At 47.7% G+C, this 23,624-nt stretch overlaps 1 protein-coding gene across 1 annotated transcript in view; it reads left to right on the top strand.

The window, feature by feature from the left end:
- The window catches only part of Myo5b (myosin VB), a 295,029-nt gene that overhangs the window by 221,038 nt on the left and 50,367 nt on the right, over window positions 1-23,624 (top strand). The window contains exons 17-21 of the mRNA XM_042675118.1: window positions 626-712; window positions 12,517-12,628; window positions 13,575-13,786; window positions 15,613-15,769; window positions 16,974-17,213. Of these exons, the coding sequence (XP_042531052.1) occupies window positions 626-712; window positions 12,517-12,628; window positions 13,575-13,786; window positions 15,613-15,769; window positions 16,974-17,213 (808 nt within the window). The remainder of the gene's footprint in view (window positions 1-625; window positions 713-12,516; window positions 12,629-13,574; window positions 13,787-15,612; window positions 15,770-16,973; window positions 17,214-23,624) is intronic.

Raw genomic sequence — 23,624 nt, 5'->3', positions numbered from 1 at the left:
GCCCATCTCTCTAAGGACAGGAAGGTAAAGATTTTCATCTATAAGACTTTTGATTGGCCCTTATCTCATGCCAGATGCTGTTGTTTGTTTTCTTGATCCATCCATGACATTTCCACTTCATAACCCAAGAAAATGGGTGCTACTAACACTATACCCATTTCATAGATGAATATGCCAAGACCCAAAGAGGTTAAGTTACTTTCCCCAAAGTACATATGAAGCTGGTAAAGTGAGTGTGGCAACCTGTCTTGAAATTCACCCTCTCAACTGCTGAGCCAAAGAATTCTACTGGGGCCAAGTATTGAGGTTATGGACACTGAAATATGACAAGTCGGTGTGGATGGAAATAAGGCAAGCTTAGGAGAGAGGGCATATGAGTCTTGGAGGTTGAGTAGGACTTGGGCCAAGAAAAGAGAGATCATCACCCTGGTGAGATTAAGAATGTGGACATGTGCCTGGCCACAGAACTGAAGCTGCTGAAATGGCTCTTGACCTTGTATGCACTCTTGTTTAGCTCAGTGGTAGCAGATGCCTTGCGGACTTCAGTTAGAGGAATGCTCTCTTTCTCTAATGTTCTGCTTATTTGCCAGGGTGGCCGCTCATCGCTTATCTTCTTGTTTGGCAGCTTTGATCCAAAGAGAGCTGTGCAGCAGCTCAGAGCCTGTGGGGTACTGGAGACGATTCGTATCAGCGCGGCAGGCTACCCATCCAGGTAATATGTCACCAGCCTCACACTTCCAGAGCACAGAGCCACCCCAAGACCTCGTGTGTGCTGTTAGCCGGAGACAGACTGACCACAGTTCCCACAGCCTGAGGGCCTGAGCAGAACGTTGACAGAAGTAAGAATTTCGGTTAGCCTAAGATGTACAGGAGTCAACAGTGACATCCCTTGGGGCGGTTTTTCAAATTTCACATTGGCGTTACTCTGAATGATGGGCTAGCTAGAGTTGCAAAGTAAGATTTCCTTTATTCAGCTCCCACCTAACCCCTTCATCTTTTTCTCTTTTTATTTTTACAGTGAAATATGGCAGTATACTTATTCCCTTAATTTTTTCGTGTGTGGATGGTACTGGAGTTTTCATTCCAAGCCTTGCACTTGCTAGGAAGGCACTATTCTATGAGCCACACCTCACCTTCTATGGTGCAGGGTTGTTGTTGTTTTTAAATAGGGTCTTGATTCCTGCCCAGCTGTGTTCCTGAGCTGCTGTCCTCCTGTTTTTTGCACACTGCTATAACTGGCATGATAGTTGCACAGCGCCACATGCAGCTTCTTCCTCTGAGATGGTGTCTTTACAGAAGTTTCCACCAAGGGCTAGCCTCAAACCACAATTCTCCCAAGCTCAGCTTCCCACATAACTATCATAGCAGGTGCACCTGAAGTAGAGGTGGGGTGTGGTTGGCAATCCCATCAGCTCATCCAAAATCACCCAGCATACCAACCAGTGTCACAAGAATCAAATAACATCTACCGTTAACTCAGCCTGAGCAGGACAGTGCAGCAGCACAGGGCCTCTGGTACTGCCCACAAGGACTGCCCTCCCTGAGAGAAGTCTCTGAGTGTCAGGAAATGAACGTAACACACGTTTCCCCACAGACCTCCTGGTGCTTTCCCCTGCAGTGAGGGATCAATTCCTAGGCTGTGATTAATTGCCCATTAACATCTTAACTATAAATGATTCTCTAATTGTTTAGACCTAGGAGGGAAGTTGCTGGTTGGATTAGCAATTTGTATTTGTCATGGAAGAGATAAGAACTATCTCTAATCTGTAATATCCAGGCATCTTTTCAAACCCTGCACATTCAAGCATTGTTCAGGGTGATTGCTGGAGCCAAGCTGTAGGCTACTGTTATTCTTTTCCCCACCACATCCCTCTGTGCCTGGGAACAAAAGGTAGAAGGCCTGAGATCCTCTCTTGGTTTTTTTACTTTTAGGTCTGAACACAAATGGCTTCCCAGCCACTACTAATGAGGTGGAATTGCTCATGCTTTTGATAAAGGCTCTGCGAGTATGGCATGCCTTTTCCCAGTCTGCCCCGAGTATCCTATGACCTCTTGAAGGTTCAGGCCCAGTGGTTCGAGTCTGCATCCAACTCACTGTGGTTTGGTCACCTCCACTGTCTTTTAGTGTCTGCTGTAGGCCCAGGCTTCATGTCCAACTTAGTTTCACTCAACTAAAGAACTAGCTTGAAGACATCAAGCTCTGCTCCTGGCTTCTGTATCTATTGGGCTTTCTGGACTCACTATTTCTCAGAATTGTGCCTTGCAGACCACTACGGTTCAGTAAATCCGTTTAGTGAATTGCGACCAACTTGGGTTGGAAATTGTTAGAGGGTAGTTTGTGGCAGAATGAACATTGTGGTGTGGCCATGTCTGCGTGTTATAGAAAGATAAGGTATTGTTATCTAAAACGTATTTTCACAATGAAACTCAGAAACAGCTCTGAGACACCAGCTCCTGGTTGAGTTGGGTCTAAAACCAGCACAGCTCTGCCATAAACCTTACAACTCAAGTCAGGGAAGTGTCATCCGCCACACAGGTTTAGCAGAGGAGGGAGTGTGCTGTGCCCAGACTCTCTTCTCTCCAGCTTGAGAGCAAGAGTGAGCACTTCAGAACTGTGGCTTGGGTGAGAACAGAAACAGCCCAGCTTTGGAGTCAGGCTCTTATTCAAGTGTTGTTTCCCACCCTTCTTGTCTTGGCCCTTAGGCAAGTTAATCTTTGTGAGGTAAAGTTTCCTTATCTTTTAGTGGACTAACTTCTTAAGTTACTGTGAGGCATGAGATAGTGTATCCTATCTGAAGTCCTTGGCATAATGCAGAGCATTTAAACATTTAATACTCATTAAGATACAAGTCAGTGCACACCTGTAATCCTAGAGGGCTAAGGTCAGAAGATGGAGGTTCAAAGCCAGCCCAAGCAATTAACCACCAAAAAGCTCAATATGAAGCTGATGCTCAAGTGGTAGAGTACCAAACTTGAGTGAAAAAGCTAAAGAACAGTGCCCAGGCCCTGAGTTCAAGCTTCAGTACCAGCCTGCATATGTGTGCGCATGTGTGCACGTATACACACACACACACACACACACACACACACACACAAGCAAGAACCTGCCTCCCTCTAGGTGTAACTATCTGGGTAGAACATGTCTAAACCAGAAATTTCTAGATTAATTTTTGGTGAAACCTCAGTGGGTGTGGCTACCTCAAAAGCCCATTCTAAAAATTCCAAAACTCTCTAAGCAACTGTAAGTGTCAGCCGATAAGTTCTATGAAGTTATATAAAAGCTCAGTAACAGAGTGTATGCCTAATATGAATGAGGTTTAGGACTCAGTCTCATGTAGTTGTGTATGAAGTACAACTGTACTTACCTGTGCTGAGCAGTGCAGAGGAATGGAGGTGAGGAATAAAACTCAACGTGGCCTTGTGGGTAAGTTATCATTAGACTGATGGGTGGCTTGTAAAGCAGGAGGCATCTGCAAGACTATGTCCAGCTATGGGGAAGACTCAGGGAAGCATGTGGCAATGAGATACCCTAGGCAGATGGGCTGTCCACATTCGTGCCAATTCACCACTCAGCTTCTTCAGCTCACCCCATGAAATCCGATGACTGTGTGCCATCCGCTCCTAGTGTGTGTTCTGTCTCAGCACAGCACGGTCTGGTTTAGAGATAAAGGACAGAGGGGAAGGTTTTATTTCTCGAGTCTCCACGAGCTTTATGTAGCATGAGAGCAGCTGCTGGCCTCTCTGGTCTCTTCTCTCAATCTTTCTCCTCTATATCTCATGCTGCACTGAGCATCCTGCCCTGTATTGGCCCCTGTCTACCAAGAGCTCACAGCTTGAAGTGACCCAGGCCGTTAGGGAACAACACAAGCCCAAGTGCAAGGTTGTAGTGCAAGTGTAGGAGGGACTGTGGCTTCTTGAAGGTGAGATTTGAGTGAGGAAGGTTCTCTTGATGGGGAAGCAACAGGAGGCTGCCACCAGCCAGGGTGCAGCGTGCTCTTCAGGGATGGGCAGAAGTGAAGGAGCCCTTATTGCTTGATCTCCCAGTCACAGGAAGCTGGGACTCCAGGTGTGCTTTCACTTCAGCTAGGCAGCTAAGAGAGTCCATGCCTGCCAAGACTTTAGCCCCACATGGAGCATGGCCTCTCCTGCTGCTCACTCCACCTGCCTGCACTCAGAGCTGCCAGCCAGGTCAGCGTGCCACAACTTCCTGATCTCTTTCAGAGTGCCTGACAAATGTCTTTTCCTGTCATCCTAATTGTTTTAGGCTTCAACCTAGCAGGTAATTATAAGTGCATCTGCACCTTCTATTTTTGTCATTCTAGGGATTACAGAAAGTGTAGGGAGGAAAGGAAAGATTGATTTCTGGTATCACAGATAATGTTGCCTAGTGCCATGGTTTAAATGTGTGGGCCCAGATCCAGGATGCGCCCTACATGCCCCACTTAGGTCTGCTGCCTTAGCACATTTCACTAAAAGGACCAAGAGAGGATTCCCTTTCCAAACAGATTTCTAGTATGGAAAGCAGCACTGCCTTTAGTGTTGGGTCATCTTGTCCATACTATTTCCTCTAGATTCTAATCCTTTTGTTACTACCAAGCCACGAGGTGGCATTTTGGGGGAAAGATGAGTGGTAAGGGATAGGACAAAGCTCCTGCTCCTGTAATCTTTTGGCTCATCCCTATTGATTAATCTTCTGCACTTGCCAACCATGGTGACCATTTGGGAGTCACACCACTGACTGGAAAGAAAGAAACAGAACCACCTAACTGCTTAGTTCAGAAGATTGATGTATATCTTCTAAATCCAGGGATGAACCAAGTGAGGTTTTTATGCCTGCCACATGCAGGCAATATGTCATCTGTGGAGGATAATACACAAAGAATGAGATGTGTGCTAGCCTCCTGGTGGAGCCCTGAGCAGTCAGTCATTTTGTTGACCTGACTTTGGGAGACTTGAGTGGGACCTGGGCCCCCTGGGAGTTGACTAAAGAAGAATTTACCACCTTGTCTGCTAAGACATTAGAAGTGACTTCACCAAGCTCCAGGGGCTCACATCTGTAATCCTAGCTACTCAGGAAGCTGAGATCTGAGAATTGTGGTTTGAACCCAGCCTGGACAGGAAAATCTGTGAGACTCTTCTCTCCAATTAAGCACTGAAGAATCAGAAGGTGGAACTATGGCTCAAGTGGTAGAGCACTAGCCTTGAGCACAAAAATCTCAAGGACAGTATCCAGTCCTGAGTGTGAGCCCAGGACCGATGCCAAAAAAAAAGAAGGAAAGTGATTTTACTTCCGTTATCTTTCATGTAACTATACAACTTTGTACAGATGTTTCCCAAGGAGACTTCACGAGACTTCTTTGATTAGGAGGATTCATTTGCACCATCTTCCTACATTTATCTGTACAAGGCAACAAAAGGAAAGAAGAGGCATAGTCCAGGATCACAAAGAGCTGTGCCAAGTTTCCCATAGAACCATCCTGTTAGGGCCTGAGGGTTTGAGGTTCTTCCTCCAGTCTCCTGGTTCCTTGGAAGAATTCTTACTCATGTTCAAAAATGAGGACATCACACATGCCCCAAAAGTCCCCAAGCCAGAGGGGAGGTCTGTGACACAGTTGCCAGCAGCCGTAGTCTGGAACTGCCTCTCTCCCTCTGGCTTCAGGGTACCTGTCTATTTTTATCCTTCCTAAGAATTATAGCTTTCTGGGAGGCTGGCTTAAAATGGAAATGTACCATTCAATTTCAAATGCTGCGCAGTGGCCAAGAAATATGTTCATTGTAATGTGCATAAAGCGTGGTGATGAATGCAGTGTCTGGGAGGGAGACTCGCCCACCCAGCTCCCAGCACCAGCTCCCCAGTGCTCGGGTCTGGTAGTCACCTGCCTCTCCCTACGGGGCTTGTACAACTTTATGTCTGGAGAAACCATGAGGCAAATACTGCTAACCCAAAAAAGTATGGGAGGATTCCTCCAATGTGGGATGTTCACAGAGAAGATGAAAAGAGTGAAACAAAACCTGGAGTAAGCTTCGGCAATCCTTCACTTCATCAGCCTCATAAAACTGAGTGGTGCTTTCTGAAAAGATTTCAAACTTCCTCAGCTTCCATCCCCTGAAAGCCTAAGACTGTAGAATTGCAGGGAGGCCTTAGAAACTGTGTAGTTCACCTCCTACCTAATCATGTTTGAACCTAAAACAGACATGATCGCATCCTGTGTTGAAAAAATAGTGCGGAATTTATTCTAGGGTGTGTGTTTCATTTCTCCCCCCTCCCCAAAGCTGGAGTTCTGCTACTTGAACCATACTTTTACTTCCAGCTTTTTGCTGGTTAGTTGCAGAGAAGAGTCTCCAATATTGATCTGCCTGGGCTGGCATCAAACCACAGTCCTTAGATCTCTACCTCCTGAGTGGCTAGGATTACAGGTGTCAGTCAGCCACTGGGGCTGGGCTAGAGTGATGTGATTCTTTATTCCAGACTCCATCCATCCACCTGGCTTTTTTACCTGAGCTTTGTTCACCTTTCTGTGGGCTGGAGTCTGACCACATGTGTCCTATTCAGGGCCACACTGAAGCCACGCGCACATACTTACCAACCTTCGAAGACAGGACCTTGTTCAGATCTGTGAAGTCAGAATCAGAATCTGGGCTCTGACTACCTGTATTTTGGCAAGATTTCTCAGTGGTTTTTAAATGCATATGATCTGAAATCCACTTCCCTTGGGCCTGGAGGCCCTAGTGGCCCCGGGTTAGCCACAGTGACTTGGTCATGTCCAGGCCTTGTCAGGGCTGGTTGGATTTTCCTCCATGTCTTAGTTTGTATCTCAGCTCCAGCCAGAACCAATAGGGAGCAGTTGAGTTTCCTTTTCTCTGACAAAGCTCAGCATTTGGAGCCATGGCTGTGCCTGTGTACCATGGGAGGCCTAGGACCTAGCTGGGAGAAAAGCAAAAGACAAGTATGGGTTATTTATGGTAGAGTGGGCTGTAGAGCTTGTGTCCTACAACTTTTGTACCATAAACCCCTTCCTGAGTGCTAGTGCTGAAATAATGGGACCAGATCTTAGGATTGTGTGGTATTCTATGATGGTTACAATCTTGGGATAAGATCTTTGCTTTATCACACTGGTTTCTATTGATATGTAATTTATATCCTATTAAATTTAATTTTTGGCAGTACCAGCTTTACACTGAGAGCCTTAGATTTGTTAGGCAGGTCCTCTAGCACTTGAAACATGCCCCCAGCCTTTGCTTATTTTAGATAGGGTTTCCTACTTCTTTTTTTTTTTTTTTTTTTTGCCCTTGGGACAGTCTCAAACTAAGATTCTCACACCTGTACCTTTCCTGAAGCTGGTATTATATACTTTAAAATGGTAACTTATAAAGTATATAATTCAATGATTTCATTATATTCAGAGCTGTACATCCATCCTTACTGTCATTTCATAGTACTTTCACTTGTAATATCTTTGTAATATTTTTCATTACTTCATAACAAACCCTGTTGGCAGGCACTTCTCTTCTCTCCCTCCTTCCAGACGTGGGCAAGTACTAATTTTTCTATCTCTATAGATTTGCTTATTATAGATATTTCATATAAATGTATTCATATAACATATGACCTTTCCTACCTGGCTCCTTTGCTTACAACGATGTTCAAGGCTCATGTGTGCATTCCTGTATGTTGCTGAGTACTGCTTCATTGTGTGGATATGCCATAGTTTCTTTTACCATTCATCACACAGTGGACATGTAGGTTGCGTCTGCCTTTGGACAAGTGTGGATAATGCTGCCACAAACTTTTATGGGCATGATTTGGAGTGGACATACATTTTTATTTTTTTAGGTGTATGTCTAGGAGTGGAATTGTTGGATCATGTTTATGTAATCACAGATCAAGTTAGGAATTGTTTCCTCTGTTACTCTTTTGGGAAAATGGCCATGCTGCTTCCTCCAGCAACTGCTCCATTTTACATTCTCACCAGCAGTGACAATAAGTATTTTTTTCTCCATACTTCTTATTTTTTTATCATAGCCTCCTAGTGCATGTGAAGTGCTATCTCATCATGATCTTGATTTGTGTTTCCATGTTGGTTAATAAGTATCTTTCCACATGCTCATTGGCCACTTATGTGATTTTGTGGGGAGGTGGGGGGATTGGTCATGGGGCTTGAATTCTGGGCCTGGGCACTGTCCCTCAGCTCTTCAGCTCAAGGCTAGTGCTCTACCACTTGAGCCACAGTGCCACTTCCAGTTTTCTGGTGGTTTATTAGAGATAAGAGTCTCATGGACTTCCCGGCCCAGGCTGTCTTTGAACCATGATCCTCAGATCTCAGCCTCCTGAGTAGCTAGGATTACAGACAGGAACCACCATCACTTGGCGCAAATATTTTCTTCTATCTCATGAACTAGCTTTTTTATGTTTTGATGACATAATTTGACACACAGTTTTTCTAACTTTGAAGAAGTCTAGTTTATCTACTTCCTAAGGTATAAAATTTCTTGTACCTTAAGTGTCATAATTTTTTAAAAAAGATCTAAGAAAGTAATTGACTTGGTGGTGCAAATTTATAATCCCAGCATTAGGGAAGGTATGATGGGAAGATCAGGAGTTGGCTTGAGCTGTGTGACAAGCTGCTATCTAAAAAAAAAAAACAACATAAAAACAAATTACTAAATCCAAGTTCACATAGGCTTATACCTATGTTTTTTTGTCAGAGTCTGACAAAAAAAAAAAACTTTACATAGTTCACTTTGAGCTATTTTATAAATATGATAATGGGGTAAGGATTGGGTCTTGTTTTTCTCTCACTTCCTCAGTTCTTGGTATTGAACCCAGGGCCCTATACTTACTGTTCTAGGCAAATGCTTTGCCACTAAAACTATGCCCCCCTGCCCTTTATTTTCCTTTTGAGATAAGGTCTCACATTTTCGTCAGGCTCCTTGTCTTCTCCGCCAAAGCAGCTGAGGATTACAGGTGCATGTTACCACAGCACACCAGCCAGCCAATGTCTCATTCTTTTGTTTGAAAATACACAGTTGTCCTAGAACCATTTGTTGAAAAGATCCCATTGACACTTGAGGCAGGCAAGGTGGTGGCATTATTTCCATTTCATGGATGAGGAAACAAATGCCAGAAAAACTGACTGGATCAAGTCCTCCTGTATAGAAGGTAGTAGATGCGTTGCCCTGTTCTTCCTAGCCAACGCTGTCTGCTCTGTGAGTCTCCAAACAGGTGCCCTTTACTGCCAGGACTTCTTGTATCCCTTTTGAAGTTTTGCCCATCCCATGTATATTTCCAAGGAGAATGCTGTATCCAACATTTATTTCTCTGCTTGTTTGTTTTTTTTTTTAAAGGGGAGAACAGAGATACATGTTCTGATGCATTATTTGAAACACAAAAACTCATCATCATTATGATGATTGCCCGTAACACTGTCTCCAGAAAGGGACCATGAGTCCTGGGTTTATCGTGGCTAAACTGCTGTTCTCATGTGGGGACTTGTAAGAGATAAGGCCCCTGAAGAGACTGGTGGATGCCTGCAAAGTTCAGCAGAAAAGAGGCATAGCCATTCTTTCCACGTGAGCATAGCCAGGACTATGTCCTAGGGTGAGTGACAGAAGGTACCATCTGAAAATGAAAGTTAGCACATGTGACCCTGACCCATGGCCATTGGCCATGATGTCCTTAGGGGTTTTCTTTGTGGCCTGATGCCATAGAGATTGTATGACTTAGAGCCTTATACCAAAGTCTTCCTGGAAGTGCTATTGGTGTTTGTCTAACCTGTACCCTTACAAGAAAATACGCCAGGAAGCAGTATACAGAGTTCTCCAACTGTGGCTGTTGCACCCCATATGCTTCACTGGGGACCTCCTGGGCAAGCATACTTGTTTGCACTGTCCCCACATATATATGGCTAAATCTAGTGTGAGACTCCAGATGGAGCTTAGTTTGCCAAAACAATATTCTAATTTACTGCATTCTCCCCTGCCAGTCATAGCAGTGGATTCTCTTAAAGAAGAGAACAAATATAGATATAGACATAGACATACATACATTAAGTATGTGTATATGTATATATATATATATATATATATACATATATTGTCTAATGTCCATGATAATGAGTTTCTATAACACTGTATACAGACAGGGACCATTAGTCTTGGTTGGTGGGCTTGAATCCAAGGTGCTAGTTCCAAGGAGATGTCCTTCCAGACAGAGGGCTCTGCTGAAAGCTTGCCTGGCCTGCAAGCAGTCATAGGCCCTGGGTGACTCTGACCAGGTCATGGCCTCTGCCTCCCAGCAGACCAGAGCACACCAGGTGAAGGAAGTCCTTATTTAAGAGAGAGTATGACTCTGAAGTCAAGAATGCTCAAGTGTGGCTACATTAGAGGCAGGTTTGAGGGACACCTGTGTCCCTGGGGTAGCTGACATGCCATAGATCACTGTCAGGGCCTACTCATAGACTTGGGAGGGGACTCGTCTCATTGATACTCTAGAACAGAGGAGTGCACTGGGGCGAGGAGTTGTTTAAAAGATACCTCCTATTCATCCACAAAGCCATGCTGGATGTGGATCTCTCTAGCTACTCCTGAGGGACCACCTGCCCAGGAATACAGTCCTCTTTGTAGGGAATGGTTACCTTCCTACAGGAACCCAGAATGCCCTCTCCTAGCAGCTTCATTCAGATCTTGGGAAGTTTTGCAGCTTTCCCAGCAATCTGTGTGGGCTGTGATAAAGCTTCAGGAGATGCTTTGGTGAGGTAGGTGACATTCCTTACAGGTAGGAAAGGTGAGGCACCCAGCCTGGGACTTAGCTACCATTTCACTTCTGACCCAAGTCAGATCCTATTTCCTGTATTCCCAGACTCTAAGCTAGTCACAAACTGGCCTTGATGTCTCTAGTCACGTCTCCCCACTGTCATAATTTCCTTGAATTATGGATCTGTCAGCAGTAAGATTTTCAAATTAGAAGCATTTAAGGCTTTTAGCCCAGCTAAACACTTCTTTAATTATTTCCCTAGCAAAATTGTCAACTCAGAGAGAGAAACATGACAAATGAGTACACAAATAACCCTGATCTAGAACATGAAACATGCCCTCTGAAAGTCATGAGAAAGGGAAAGCCCACACCTGTCCCACTGGCCACTGAAGACCATGTTATAACATTCGGATACTGACAACTGGGCATAGGGAACAAGTGGGCCTAGATCTTAAGTTCTTTTTCATGTGTCATTATTTCATTTAATTATCACCCAAATCTGTTTCCCTACCTGAAAGTATCAGAGAGGATAGTGTGTGTTTAAGAGACTCTTGTCTCCAATTAACCAGCAAAAAAGCTACAAGTGCAGCTATGGATGGAAGTGGTAAAATGGTATCCTTGAGCGGAAACAAAAAGTTCAGGACAGCATCCTGGCCCTGAGTCCAAATCCAAGACACACAAAAACAAAAACAAAACCGTATCTGATGTGCAGCTTTGTCTGCTGTGTCTCTCTGTTCTCAAGATCCAGTATGAAGTCACTCAGGAATTGGTCAGGCTTACAAGGATTGGTCAGCTCTTAGGAATGTTTATGATATCCATGGTACATGATTGAGATCATAGAAGCTTCATTAGCTGGACAAAGACCCTTCAACATTTTCATATTTTTTAAAGCCATTTATCCGTGTCTAGCCGCTAGGATGGGAGTGAGCCAATCGGAGTGTCTGGACAGTTTCTCAACAAGGCTACCAGCAGTAGGAAAAAGCAAGTACATAAGATTCGTGCAGCGTCCAGTGCCTTCCAATGAGATACAAGCAGCACATGTCCTGGACACAGGCATGTCAGCCCTGCCTGAGACCTCTAAAGGCACACACTGGGCCTGACTGTGTACCTCCACTAGCCAAGGACTTAGGAAATGTAGAGATGGGCCACACAGACCTCTGGAGGGCTTTAGATTGAAAATTCCCTTCATGGTTAAAATAATCGATCTGTAAAAGAAAACCAGCATTTAAAAATAAAGCTGAGCCAGGCACCAGTGGCTCTTATCTGTAATCCTAGCTTCTTGGGAGGCTGAGACCTGAGGATCCTGGTTCAAAGCCAGCCTTGGCAGCAAACCCCAGTAGACTCTTATTTCCAGTTAAGTAGCATAACTGGAAGTGGAGGTGTGGCTCAAGTGGTAGAGAGACAACCTTGAGAAAAAAAAGCCAAGGAAGAGTTCAAAAAAAGCCAAGGCCCTGAGTTCAAGCCCAGCAATGGCACAAAAGTAAATTAATACTTAAAAAAAATAAATTCAGGTGAGTACCCACTCCTTTGGTGGCAGCAGAGAGGGGGTACTCCTGGGGCAGAGCTGAATCCTCCATGAGGTGGTCCCCAAACTCCCTTCCCTCCCATCCAAGAATTACCCCACACTGGAATTCTCAGAAAACTGTGGGGAGGATGAAAATCCCATGGGACCGGTTGATACTGCTCTTGAGAATGGCTTTATGCCTTAGCATTGACCCCACGAGATGCCATCAGAGGTCACCATAGCTTTGCTTTCCTTCCAGGTGGACCTACCATGACTTCTTCAACCGATATCGGGTGCTGGTCAAGAAGAGAGAGCTTGCCAACACAGACAAAAAGGCCATTTGCAAGTCTGTCCTAGAAAGCCTCATCAAGGTGAGCTGAGCTTGGAAGGGGGTGGGGAGGTTGTTCTGGAAGCTGTAAGAACACAGGCTTTTGCTTTCATCTTAAGAAACTGCTTCTTGGGCTAGGAAGGTGGCTCAGTGGTAGAGCACTTGCCTTGCATGCCTGAGGCCCTGGGTTCAATTCCTCAGCACCACATAGGCAAAAAAGAAAAAAGCCAGAAGTGGTGCTGTGGCTCAAGTGGTAGAGCGCTAGCCTTGAGCTGAAGAGCTGAGGGACGGCGCCCAGGCCCAGAGTTCAGGCCCCACGACTGGACCCAAAAAAAAAAAAAAGAAGGAAACTGCTTCTTACACGTTCATCCATTTTCTACATCAGTGACAGGAGGACAAGCCCTTCACTTACCTAGCACACCTGCCATCTTTTCACCCCTCGGTGCACACAGAAGATGGAGCTGGTTCTGCTCTCAGATGTGCGAGGGAGCTGCGGGGAGCTGCAGCCACTGGCTCGGGATCTCTGGCACCCCCACGGCTGGGCTCCTGGCATTTGCCTTGCTCTTCTGGAATGGCCCTCCTCCACACTTCTTCCATGAACTTCTTCAGTTCATGTTGGTCTTTGCTCTTACACCACCCCCGCAGAGGTGCCTTCCTTGACTATCCTTTTCCTTAGCAACACTTTCTTCCTACTTCACACCATGACCGAAAGTCATAGAGTTATTGTTTGTTTGTTGGTTTGTCTCTGCCTTCCCTGGTTCTTGGAGGTCAGACTCTATGTATATAACAACATCCTGATGCAAAGCCTGGTGCCTGTTCCACAGCGGGACCTTTGGTGTCTGTGTAACAAATACAGAGTTCGTGTTACCTACCAAGAGTCATATGCGATCTCTGGCACAGACATCTGCCTTAGATGTCTGTGGTGGCATGGGTCTTGCTACCTCACAGCTCACGGATGACCAACCAGCTCCCTTCCCCACCTTGTCAAGGATCCAGACAAGTTCCAGTTTGGACGCACCAAGATCTTCTTCCGGGCAGGCCAAGTGGCCTACTTGGAGAAGCTGCGGGCCGACAAGTTCCGGGCAGCCACCATCACGATCCAGAAGACGGTCCGGGGCTGGCTGCAGAGGGTGAAGTACCACAGGCTGAAGGGGGCTACCTTAACCCTACAGAGGTACTGCCGAGGATTCCTGGCCCGCAGGTGAGCCGAGCAGAGGTGGATCTGGGGCAGGAAGTGGGCAATGGCCTCTCCCATCCTCCATAACTAGTGTGGTTCCTGTTAGGCCTGGCTTCATCTTGACTTTCTCAGTGGTTGGGTGCATCTCTCTCACATCCTCACCTTAGGAAGCAAGCAGGTCTGATTCCCAGGTCTCCTCATGTCCCCATCTGTCCCCCACCCCATCCACACTAGCCTAGGACAAGTTGATGTGGGCACAAATGAATCATTTCCTCTCTGCCTAAACTCCAAAGTGAAAAAATAATGACTTATTTTAGGAAGTGGTAATTCGCATCTTTTTTGTCATAGTGAAGTTATACCTAGTCTCATTGGAGGTCAGTTATTGGTCTGGAAAGGTCTAGAAATATCTTTATGGAGTTCTACCCTGAGCCGGCAGAGAGGGTCTGACTTTGTCCCGCTACAATGTCTATCTTGCAGTGAATCTAGGATGCCCGTTGGCTTCCTTCCCCCCACTCCATGCAGAGGAAGCTGCCCTCACCATTCCCTTGCAAGGGGTGTCCCTGGGCTGATGCAATGTAAGAGCTCAGGCTCCATCTCCACTGAGGCGGGTGTGGGAGCCACGGCCTCTGATGAGACGCCCTTCAGCTCTCTACATGGCTCATCAGGTGGGGGCCCAGCCCTCAGTCACGGCCAGAGCCCTCTCCAGATGGGACTTTCCTTGGAAAAGTGACAATAATGACAATAATTGCCATCAGGTCTTGTGTTTTGGAACCAAAGTTTCACAGATGGCCGCTGAGCCATTTCTCCTAGGGTTAGAAGGAGCAAATGAACACCCCTGAGTTCCAAGCTCAGAGCAGACCTCCTCCGTAAGGTAAAAGTAGGGGCTGGCACCTCCTCGCATGTGTGCCTGAGCCCTCAAGTGCCCGCCATGAGCCTTTTACCCACATGTGAGCGGAGATGGTGAGTGTCATTAGTTACCTCCGAACTGTGAGAAGCAGCCCAGGAGCAGAGAAGACAGGACTGGCCACTGAGTGATTCTCCATAGTCCTTGCTAAGTTAGTCACACCATCGGCAAATGGGACTTGAGAGGGCTCAAGTTGAGGGTGCAGCAGAGCTAGGCATGGTTCTTCCTGAAGGGAGGGGGTGTGAAACCCAGCAGGTAGGCAGGATCCAGGTGTGAGGAAGGCATCTCAGCCAGTAACGGAAGGTGGCCTCAGCGGGTCACCTCCTCTCTCACGGCTGCGTTAAATGACTTCCAAGGGCTATATGCCCTGGAAGCCATGAGGCCCTTAAGAGAAGTACGACTTTTCCATCTGTTCTGACTCACTGGGGAGGTGAAGTAGGGAAGGCAGAAATTAAAGGAAAGAGATGCTCTCCTTCAGGCAGAAAGGTCTCAGGAAGTAAGAAAACTGAGGGATCCATGGGGTCCTTGAGCCAGCATGTTTCAGTCATTGAGCAAACTTTACCCGCTGAGCCCTGAACTACACAGCCCCGGCATCTGCACCTGATGAGTCACATAGAGTCAGATGGCACTGCTGTCAGGTGAAGGGTAGAAAGAGTTCAGGAGCCATAGAAGAGGTGCCCAGGCACAGGAAACAGGAAGAGGTCATGGAGGATCAGACCTAGGTTGGCACCAGTAGAAAAACTGCCGGATCCACATTGAGACAGCTGACTCTGCTGCTCTGAACCCACACTTCAGTACCTGAGACACTGCTACAGGGCAGTAAGGGTGGCCACTGGTGTCCAGATGGGGCCACTGAGGGAGGAACTTGCACCTTGGACAACTCAGGGTCTTCTACCAACTGGCCAGTGCTTTCTTTTTACTGCCACCCATGACTTCCTGTCCCCAGGCTGGCTGAACACCTGCGGAGGACCCGGGCTGCCGTGGTGTTCCAGAAACAGTACCGCATGCAGAGGGCCCGCCAGGCCTACCAGAGGGTCCGCAGGGCTGTTGTTGTCATCCAGGCCTTTGCTCGGGCCATGTTCGTGCGCAGAACCTACCACCAGGTGAGTAGGCACCCTGAGGACCTCACAGCTGCAGACTCTCAGTCTGCGTACTTCCCAGTCCCTTGAGGAAAGGAGGATGTATATTACTGCATGCCTTTTGACACTTGAGCTGTCCTGAGAAGCAGAATCACATGCCTGAAGGTACATGTCGGACAGCAGCAGGGCCTGGTGACCCAGCCTGGCTCAGACTTGAGAGCAAGGGCAGTACCAGGCTTCTGCATGTCCACGCTTTCCTTAAGGAGATGAAGGATGTGAGATCCTGTGAAATGAGGTCAGGAGAAGGACCCTAATTGCTCTCTGCCATTTCCTTTTGCATCGTTCCATGGAAGCTGAAGCCCTTGCCCACGCGGCCACCCTACATCAGGACATGTTCAAGTAGCCCTGTGGGACTGAAGCACAATGCCAACTTGAAAGTTGAGTTGGGAGGACATGTGTCCGATACTTGTTCTCTTACAGCAAACATCCACCTCTTTTATGATCACAGAAGATGTGACTTTTCTAAATAATAGAAGTTTAAAGCCCCACCTTGATGATGAAAAAAACGAATGTAGTCAGGCATCAGGGCGGGACATATATTGATAAACTATGGACTATCCCGGCTCAGAAAGTGGAGGTTCTGTGAATTTCTTGATAGGTTAGCGATTACTTGTGTGATACCCCTATGAAATGAGCAGGTGACATTTTTGAGGCAACCAGCAGGGGGCAGCATGCGCAAGGAACCAACTCTAGGTGTGATAGTCTGATCTTACTTTCCTAACAGTGACACTGCTAACCTCATGGCCTGTTTATGGGTCCATTGCACAGCACTGATTGTTCAGGGCATTAAGGCAAGAACACAAATGATGTTTTTTATCTCTGAAGTGGTTTTTAACTTGATAGCAAAATCCTGCAGCTCCCCAACACCAGGACAGGAACCTTATTTGTCAAACAGGGGAGATAAATAGGATAATCACTAGGTCCCCATACCTCTGAGGTTTTGAGATTCTAGTTTCCCCTAGTCATTACAACAAGAAGAAAACACAAATTTAACAGGTGCTTTCCTAAAAGGGAAAAACCTGGCTAAAATCTGTTCGTAAACACCCACTGACACCTCAAATATTGAGAGAATACATTTTTTGTCTCCGAAAACCAAGGCCAACCTGGGCTGTCATCACTGACTGGTAATGTGCACTTCACTGCAAATCCACACTGTGTCTCCTGCCAGGTCCTCATACAGCACAGGGCCACCATCATCCAGAAATACATCCGGGGCTGGATGGCACGTAGGCGTTTCCAGCAGCAGCGGGATGCAGCCATCATCATCCAGTGCGCCTTCCGCAGGCTCAAAGCCAAGCAGGAGCTAAAGGCCCTCAAGATTGAGGCCCGCTCTGCAGAGCACCTGAAACGCCTCAACGTGGGCATGGAGAACAAGGTGGTCCAGCTGCAGCGGAAGATCGATGACCAGGTCAGTGCCAGGAGCTCCCTAACCAGGTACTGGGGTTTCTGGGATACCAAGAGAATGCTTGAGAGAGACCACAACTTCCTCAGGGAACTGCAGGTACTAGAGACCCAAGGGAACATAGCAGTCCCTGGAGTGTTGCTCCACTCAGCAAGCATAGGAACAGTGTCTCCTCCCCAAAAGCACCCATGACCTGTACTTGCGGGTCTGTGAATGTGTTACCTCATGTGCTGAAAGGGGCTTGGCAAATGGGAGTTAGGATCTGGAGATGGGAAGATGATCCTGGACTATCCAGGCAGGTATTGTGGAATCATGGGTCTTCATGAGGGGAAAGCTGGACAGCGAGATTCCGGGGAGGAGATCTGAAGACAGAATCACAGTTGGGAGGGTTGTGGGCTCATGAGCCACGGCAGTTAGGCAGCCCGAGGAAGCTGGGAAAGGCAAGAGAATGGATTTGCCCCTCGAGGGTCCAGAAGGATGGAAGCCTTGTTGACCACTTTTAGACTTCTGCCCTCCAGAACTGTACGTTTGTGTTGTTTTGGGCCACTAACCTGGTGGTGATTTGTTACAGAGCAATAGAGAATGGTTAGAGTGCCAGGGCCTGTCCGCCTGGCCCTGCAGAGGCAGGGTGGTGTAGCTGGTGCTTATTGACTGTCCTATTGTGTCCGCGCTGTGCTGACCCTTCCTCTGGGTGTGTGCAACGGCCCATGAGTAAACCTTACACATGAGAAACTGAGAAGACTTGGTACACAACTCAGGGAATACTAACCACAGGATGCTTAAGCTTTTCCCCCCATTTGCCTGGCTGCCTTTCCGTATCAGCCTCTCAAACAAGCAACAAGTCAGTGACTAAGACCCTGGATGGGGTGGGCGGGTGGAATGTGCTGTGCAAGGTACTACAGGGGTTCAAGGCAAGCATAGGACCTAGCTCCTTCTGGGTGGTCAGACAGATCTGGCCTGGAATCCATGTTGAAAGACAAATCTCGCCCTGGGAAGGTGGCTCAGTGGTAGACTGCTCGCCTTGCATGCATGAGGCCCTGGGTTCGATTCCTCAATACCACATAAGCAGAAAAAGCTGGAAGGGGCGCTGTGGCTCAAGTGGTAGAGCGCTAGCCTTGAGCTGAAGAGCTGAAGGAGAGTGCCCAGGCCCAGAGTTCAGGCCCCACAACCAACCAACAACAACAAAAAAAAACAAGTCTTACCCACCCAAACACCCACTCACAAGCGGCCCCAGTGGCCAGTCCTCCCTCCCCTCAGAAGACTGTTGTTTGATGCCTGGTGGTTGTAGGTATTATGAGGCTCCTGGCAGAACATAATTGGCATTAGATGCATTAGATGCTGTATTAAGGAGAGGGTATGCCAGTCCCAGGGCTTGAACTCAGGGCCTGGGTGTTGTCCTTGAGCTTACTTGCTCAAGTCTAGCATTCTACCACTTGAGCCACACCTCCACTTCTGGCTTTGGGGTAGTTAACTGGAGATAAGAGTCTCATGGATCTTAATACAGTGAAGCCAACAACCTGAATTCCCATTGTGATTTCTGAGTGACCACCTTATACCAAGCCCCGTGACTTCCCGAGGTCATCTTAGGGGAGAGGAAATTGTGGATCAAGGACATCAAGTATCTTGGCCAATGCCACAGAATTCAAAAATGCTAGAACTTGGGTCTCACCTCAACAGGAATGAGGATAATGCTGGACTTCCGATCCCAAACATGTCTAACATGTGAGTTGTCACTGCTGAGTGGAAAAGAGGCTCACTGTGGCCTGCCTGACTCAGGCAGGATGCCCAGATGACTCCTACAGTGCTCCTAGGGGCTTTAGGAGCCAAGAGGGGAGATTGGAAAAGAACACAGAGGCCATACTGGGGTACAAACGAAGAAAGAAACTCGGAGGTAGGGCTGCCATGCAGGGCCTTGATAGTCATGTGGTTTTGTTGTACAATTTTTTGCTGGATGTTTGTAAAGCTTCTCATGACCCCAACAAGACAGGAAAATAAATGAGCCATGTTATACCTAAATCAACTACTCTGAACAAGAGCCCCAGGGTAGGGTATGGATGACGGTGGAATGTCCCTCCTCTCTGTTCTTGGGAGAGACCAGGCGTTCTGAGAGGAGCTGCTACCTTGGATGTATTCTCTGTGTGAATTCTCCAGGGTGAAAGTCCTGCTGCGGAGAGATGCTCAGCCCTTGCTAGACCCTGGCTGCTGGTCAGCTCTAGTGAGATGTTACATCAGAAAGGAAGGGAGAGAGGAAGAAGTCTGTCCTCAGGCACTGGGCCTTTGAAACACACAAAGACCGACTACCAAGGTCTTTATTGCTACTATAGGACTGTTGATGGCTGTCCAAGAAAGACATCATGTAGTCACAGCTAGCTAACCTCCCAGGACTAAGGAAGCTTTGGTCATAGCTCTGCCCCAGCCCTGGGTTTTGTGCAGGGTTCTGCATTGGCCTTGATGATGTCAGAAGTGATTTCCAAAGGATAAAAATAAACTAGTGCTTCACAATCCATATGCTGGAACATAAAAAAGGAGCCGATTTGAAAGGCCTATTTTTAACCATAGCTTTTTGCCTTAAGCTTCCTGCTTGGCAAACATCTGGGCTCATCAGCAGGTGTTACCACCCTGGGCAAGGTGCCCAGCACACAGTGGATGATCACAGGGCCCATGAGATCTTGCTCTCTACCACTCTTCCCCATGCGGCCTGACTGTGTGCTAGATTATTCTCATATGTGAACTCTTTGCATCCTTACCACCACCCTAGGAGATGAATATTAATATTTTAGCCATTTTGAAGATGAGGACACTGAGAAAGAGGATAAGTAGCCTGTCCAAGGGTACACTGCTAGTCCAGCTGAGACTGACACTTGTCAGGTTGCTTTCAGGTTGATGTGCTATCACGCCTGACCAGATTGTTAGATCTCTGCCCATTGGGAGACTCTTGGGACAGGTGGGTCACATTTCTCAAAGAAGGCTCTAACCTTGGTTTGAGTTTGGGCTTATGCAAGGAGCATGTCTTTGGGCCCGCAGGCGTTTACAGTAACAGTGGGACCCATTGTCTAGGACATGTGTGACTCTCTGTTGAGGGAGCAGTGCAAGATCCTTCCCCCCTACCCTGCAGAGCTGCGGGTCTTCCTGTTGTCCCCTGGCAGATGGGGCCTACCTGCAACACAGACACGAGTGGATTTCTTTCTTCCTTGTCATTCCTGGTGATAATCCAGCTGTTCTCTTGACATACAAGATTCTTAAGCCAAAAGGAAAACACATTATGAGCCAACCATGCCAGAGGCAAAAGTTTTCCCAAAATACTTGTCAGAGTAGCATAGGGCAATGGGGCTAAGTCCCAGCCTGGGTTGCAGCTCAGTGACCGGAAGTAGGGAATCCTGTAAAAGCACCCCGGCTACCATGAGGTCAGCAAGGGAGGAAATGGAAGAGTAGAGTCAAATCAAGCTGTACACCCCAAATTTATATCTGGCTACCCACAACCAGAGGAAAAGCTGCTTGACACCAGGTTGTCAAGCAAACAACAGAGAGGAAGACAAGGTCACTTGAAGGTTATGGTTTAGGAGGAACAAAGCTGTCCCTGGTGCTGTGACAATGCCACGTCCTGCACAGCACCATCTTCAGTACCCTTCAGTGGGAAATGCAGGGACAGGACCGGGGGCCATTCCCTTCAGTATCCCTGGTGTTGCTCTGTTGGGTTTGGCATTATCCAGCCAAAATAATGGAGCCCATGCGCCCTTTGCCAGTCTAGCTTTATTCAGACACATGTGGAGAGTGACTTGGCCCATTGTTAGAATTCTTTTTTTTTTTTAATAATGGGAATCTGCTTCTTAGGCTTTTGTGAATATAAAATTGCATTTAAGTACATTTAATCTGACAAATATAATCCAAATCAACAGATTTGAGTCACTGCCCTTTAAATCAATTTGTTCACAATATATGTAAGAGACACACACTTAACTTAGTCAATACTTTATGACTAAGAATACCCATACAAGATGGGCATTGTACCATACACCTGTAGTGTAGTACTCGGGAGGCTGAGGCAGGATGGTTAAAAGTTCAAGGCCAATCTGGGCTTTATAGTGATGACTTACTTGGGAGGGAAAACAACAACATTTGGAAGGTAGCATGTTACAACTTACAGCGTTCTAAACTCTTCAGGCCTCCACTTCCTCAACGGTGAAATAGGGGAGCTATCAGTCATCCTTACCGAACAGAATCTCTGTGAGGCAAGACCGAGGTGATGCACAGAAGCACACACTACAGTGCAGCGTGTGCAAGACGTGCTCCTTCCTCCCCGTGTGGCCTGGCCCCACCGGCCCCACCAGCCCCAGGGCCTCTGCAGCACTGCCTGGACGCCTCTGTGTCCCATTCTGTTGGCTGAACACAGAGCAAGAGAGTGTGGCTGCAGAGGAGAGTGCAGCTGAAATCCAGCCACTGCTCTGACCAAGAAGAAGGGGTGTCTTTTGTTCTCTGCTGGGCACCCTAGAGTGTCTCCACTTATAGGGAAAGCAGGTTTATCCCTGTCCACCCTGGCACTTTTTCTGGTTTTACAAAGGTGCTGCACAGGCCCACGGATGCTTGTAATCAGTGTGTGGAGGAAGAGGTAGCTGGCTTGCTTTGCATGTTGAGGATAGATGAGATCGGGCCTTCGGTGAGCTTATAGCAAAGCGTAGAGTCCCACATTCCCAGATTGGCTCCTTATTGCCCATGGAGGGCAGTCTGGGCTCCTCAGTGATAGAGGCAGGCCAAGCATGTTCAAGATGTGGGAAGAGTCCAAGGGGGTAAGGGTGTGGGGAATGGACACAAGCCTGTCTTGAATTCTCTAGGCCCTTGCCCAGGGTGTACCAGCTCCCTATGTCAGGAAAAGGCCTTTGCTTGCTTCAGGACAGGCCTGGCTGGGTCTGCATGTGACCCTGTCCAGGGCAGCATGACATGTTTATCCTGAACCCAAGGAGGGTTTCCAGTGCCCAGAGCCGTCCCCTGCAACAGGTTCACCTGCACAACCATGGCACCTAGAGGGGTAAGGACGAGTCTACTGGGACTTCCTTTCTAAAGTGACACGTCCTGACCACAAAATGTACAGGTGCTGGAAGCCTCAAGAACAGTTTGGATGGCAATGGTGATGGGTCAGGAGTGTCTCAGGCTCTGCTGTGATGATTGCAGCAAGCAGAGGCTCTGAGCAGCTCTCCAAGGAACTCCCTCAAAGGGCTCTGGCCAGTGAGGAGCACTGGTTATTGAGCACTTACGGGGTGACTGGAACCAAACTAAGTAGACTATATAACCACATCGTGATGCCAGCGCTCAGGGTGGGAGTGGACAGGACAGAGCTGGGGCACAGAGGCTGGTGCCTGGATCAGGTGTGCACACAGGGATCAAGCACAGAGCTGCACTCAAGCACAGGGCCAACTTCAACCACTCTCACCTCCCCTCTTCCTTGTACCTGCTCTCCAGCAGTGTCAGGATCAGGAACACAGGGCCTCCCAGGAGCACCAAACATGGTTATCAACACCCCGAGTCTTGTCTTTATCCATGGTAGGACTGGACATGCTTGAGCCTCCCGTCTCTCTATGCCACAACCATGCATGTGTCTCTCCATCACCAACTCTGCCTAGGGTCTCTAGCCCACTCCTCCTCTCCACGCCTGGTGATCTGATCCAGGTTATGGCAGCTAAGCAGACATAAAGTTAGAAGCATAAAGCTAGCCCTGCACACCTCTCCCCTGTGCAGAAACCTTCAGCCTCTGGAGGAGACCCAGACCCAGGTGGGCAGTTCAGAAAGATACTGGTCTTCAATAGATTATGGGGTGGGGGGGGGATCTCGTCGGGCCAAATCCCCACAGGAAACGCACTGTGTGCACACTTCCTGGGGCACCAGCATGAGGGCCTGTGGACTGCACAGTAGTGCATGGTCCACTAGCTTTTCCCTGATCGCTCCTCAGGACTTTTCTGTGGAGCTGAATTTCTGACTGAATTAATCATTGATTCCTAGTGTCCTCGCATATTGGCATTTCAGCCGCTAGCTCTGCTCTCCTTGGAGCTCTCGCAGAGCACAGTGATGGCGAGCAATCGATCATTATTTAACGCAGGCTGACTTACCTGGAGAGCTTCCTCTTCTCCACTTCTCCCCACTCCCCACTTCTGCCTGGCACTTCTTCCACTCTGGTATTTGTTGGGCTGCAGCCGGCTCTGGCACTGGATTCTCAGAGCCCAAGGCACACAGAGGAATCCATTGGGGGCCCTGGTGGCCGGGTACCCAGTTGTAGGGACACAGTGGGGTGGACTCTGCTATATGTCATTCTCCCAAGTCAGAGTCTCACAGAGTAAACACTGACAGGTGGCTAGAGAGCTCCAGGCTCTGTGGAAGGTACCCTCGGGTGAGGGGAGACTGAAGGGGTCTGTTGTCTCTGAGCCAGGA

This window comes from Dipodomys spectabilis, unplaced genomic scaffold (genome assembly GCF_019054845.1).
Source record: "Dipodomys spectabilis isolate Male_0828 unplaced genomic scaffold, ASM1905484v1 ptg000024l, whole genome shotgun sequence".
Lineage (NCBI taxonomy): Eukaryota > Metazoa > Chordata > Mammalia > Rodentia > Heteromyidae > Dipodomys > Dipodomys spectabilis.
Note: the sequence above shows the minus strand (reverse complement) of the source record. Positions and strands in the feature narration are given on the sequence as shown.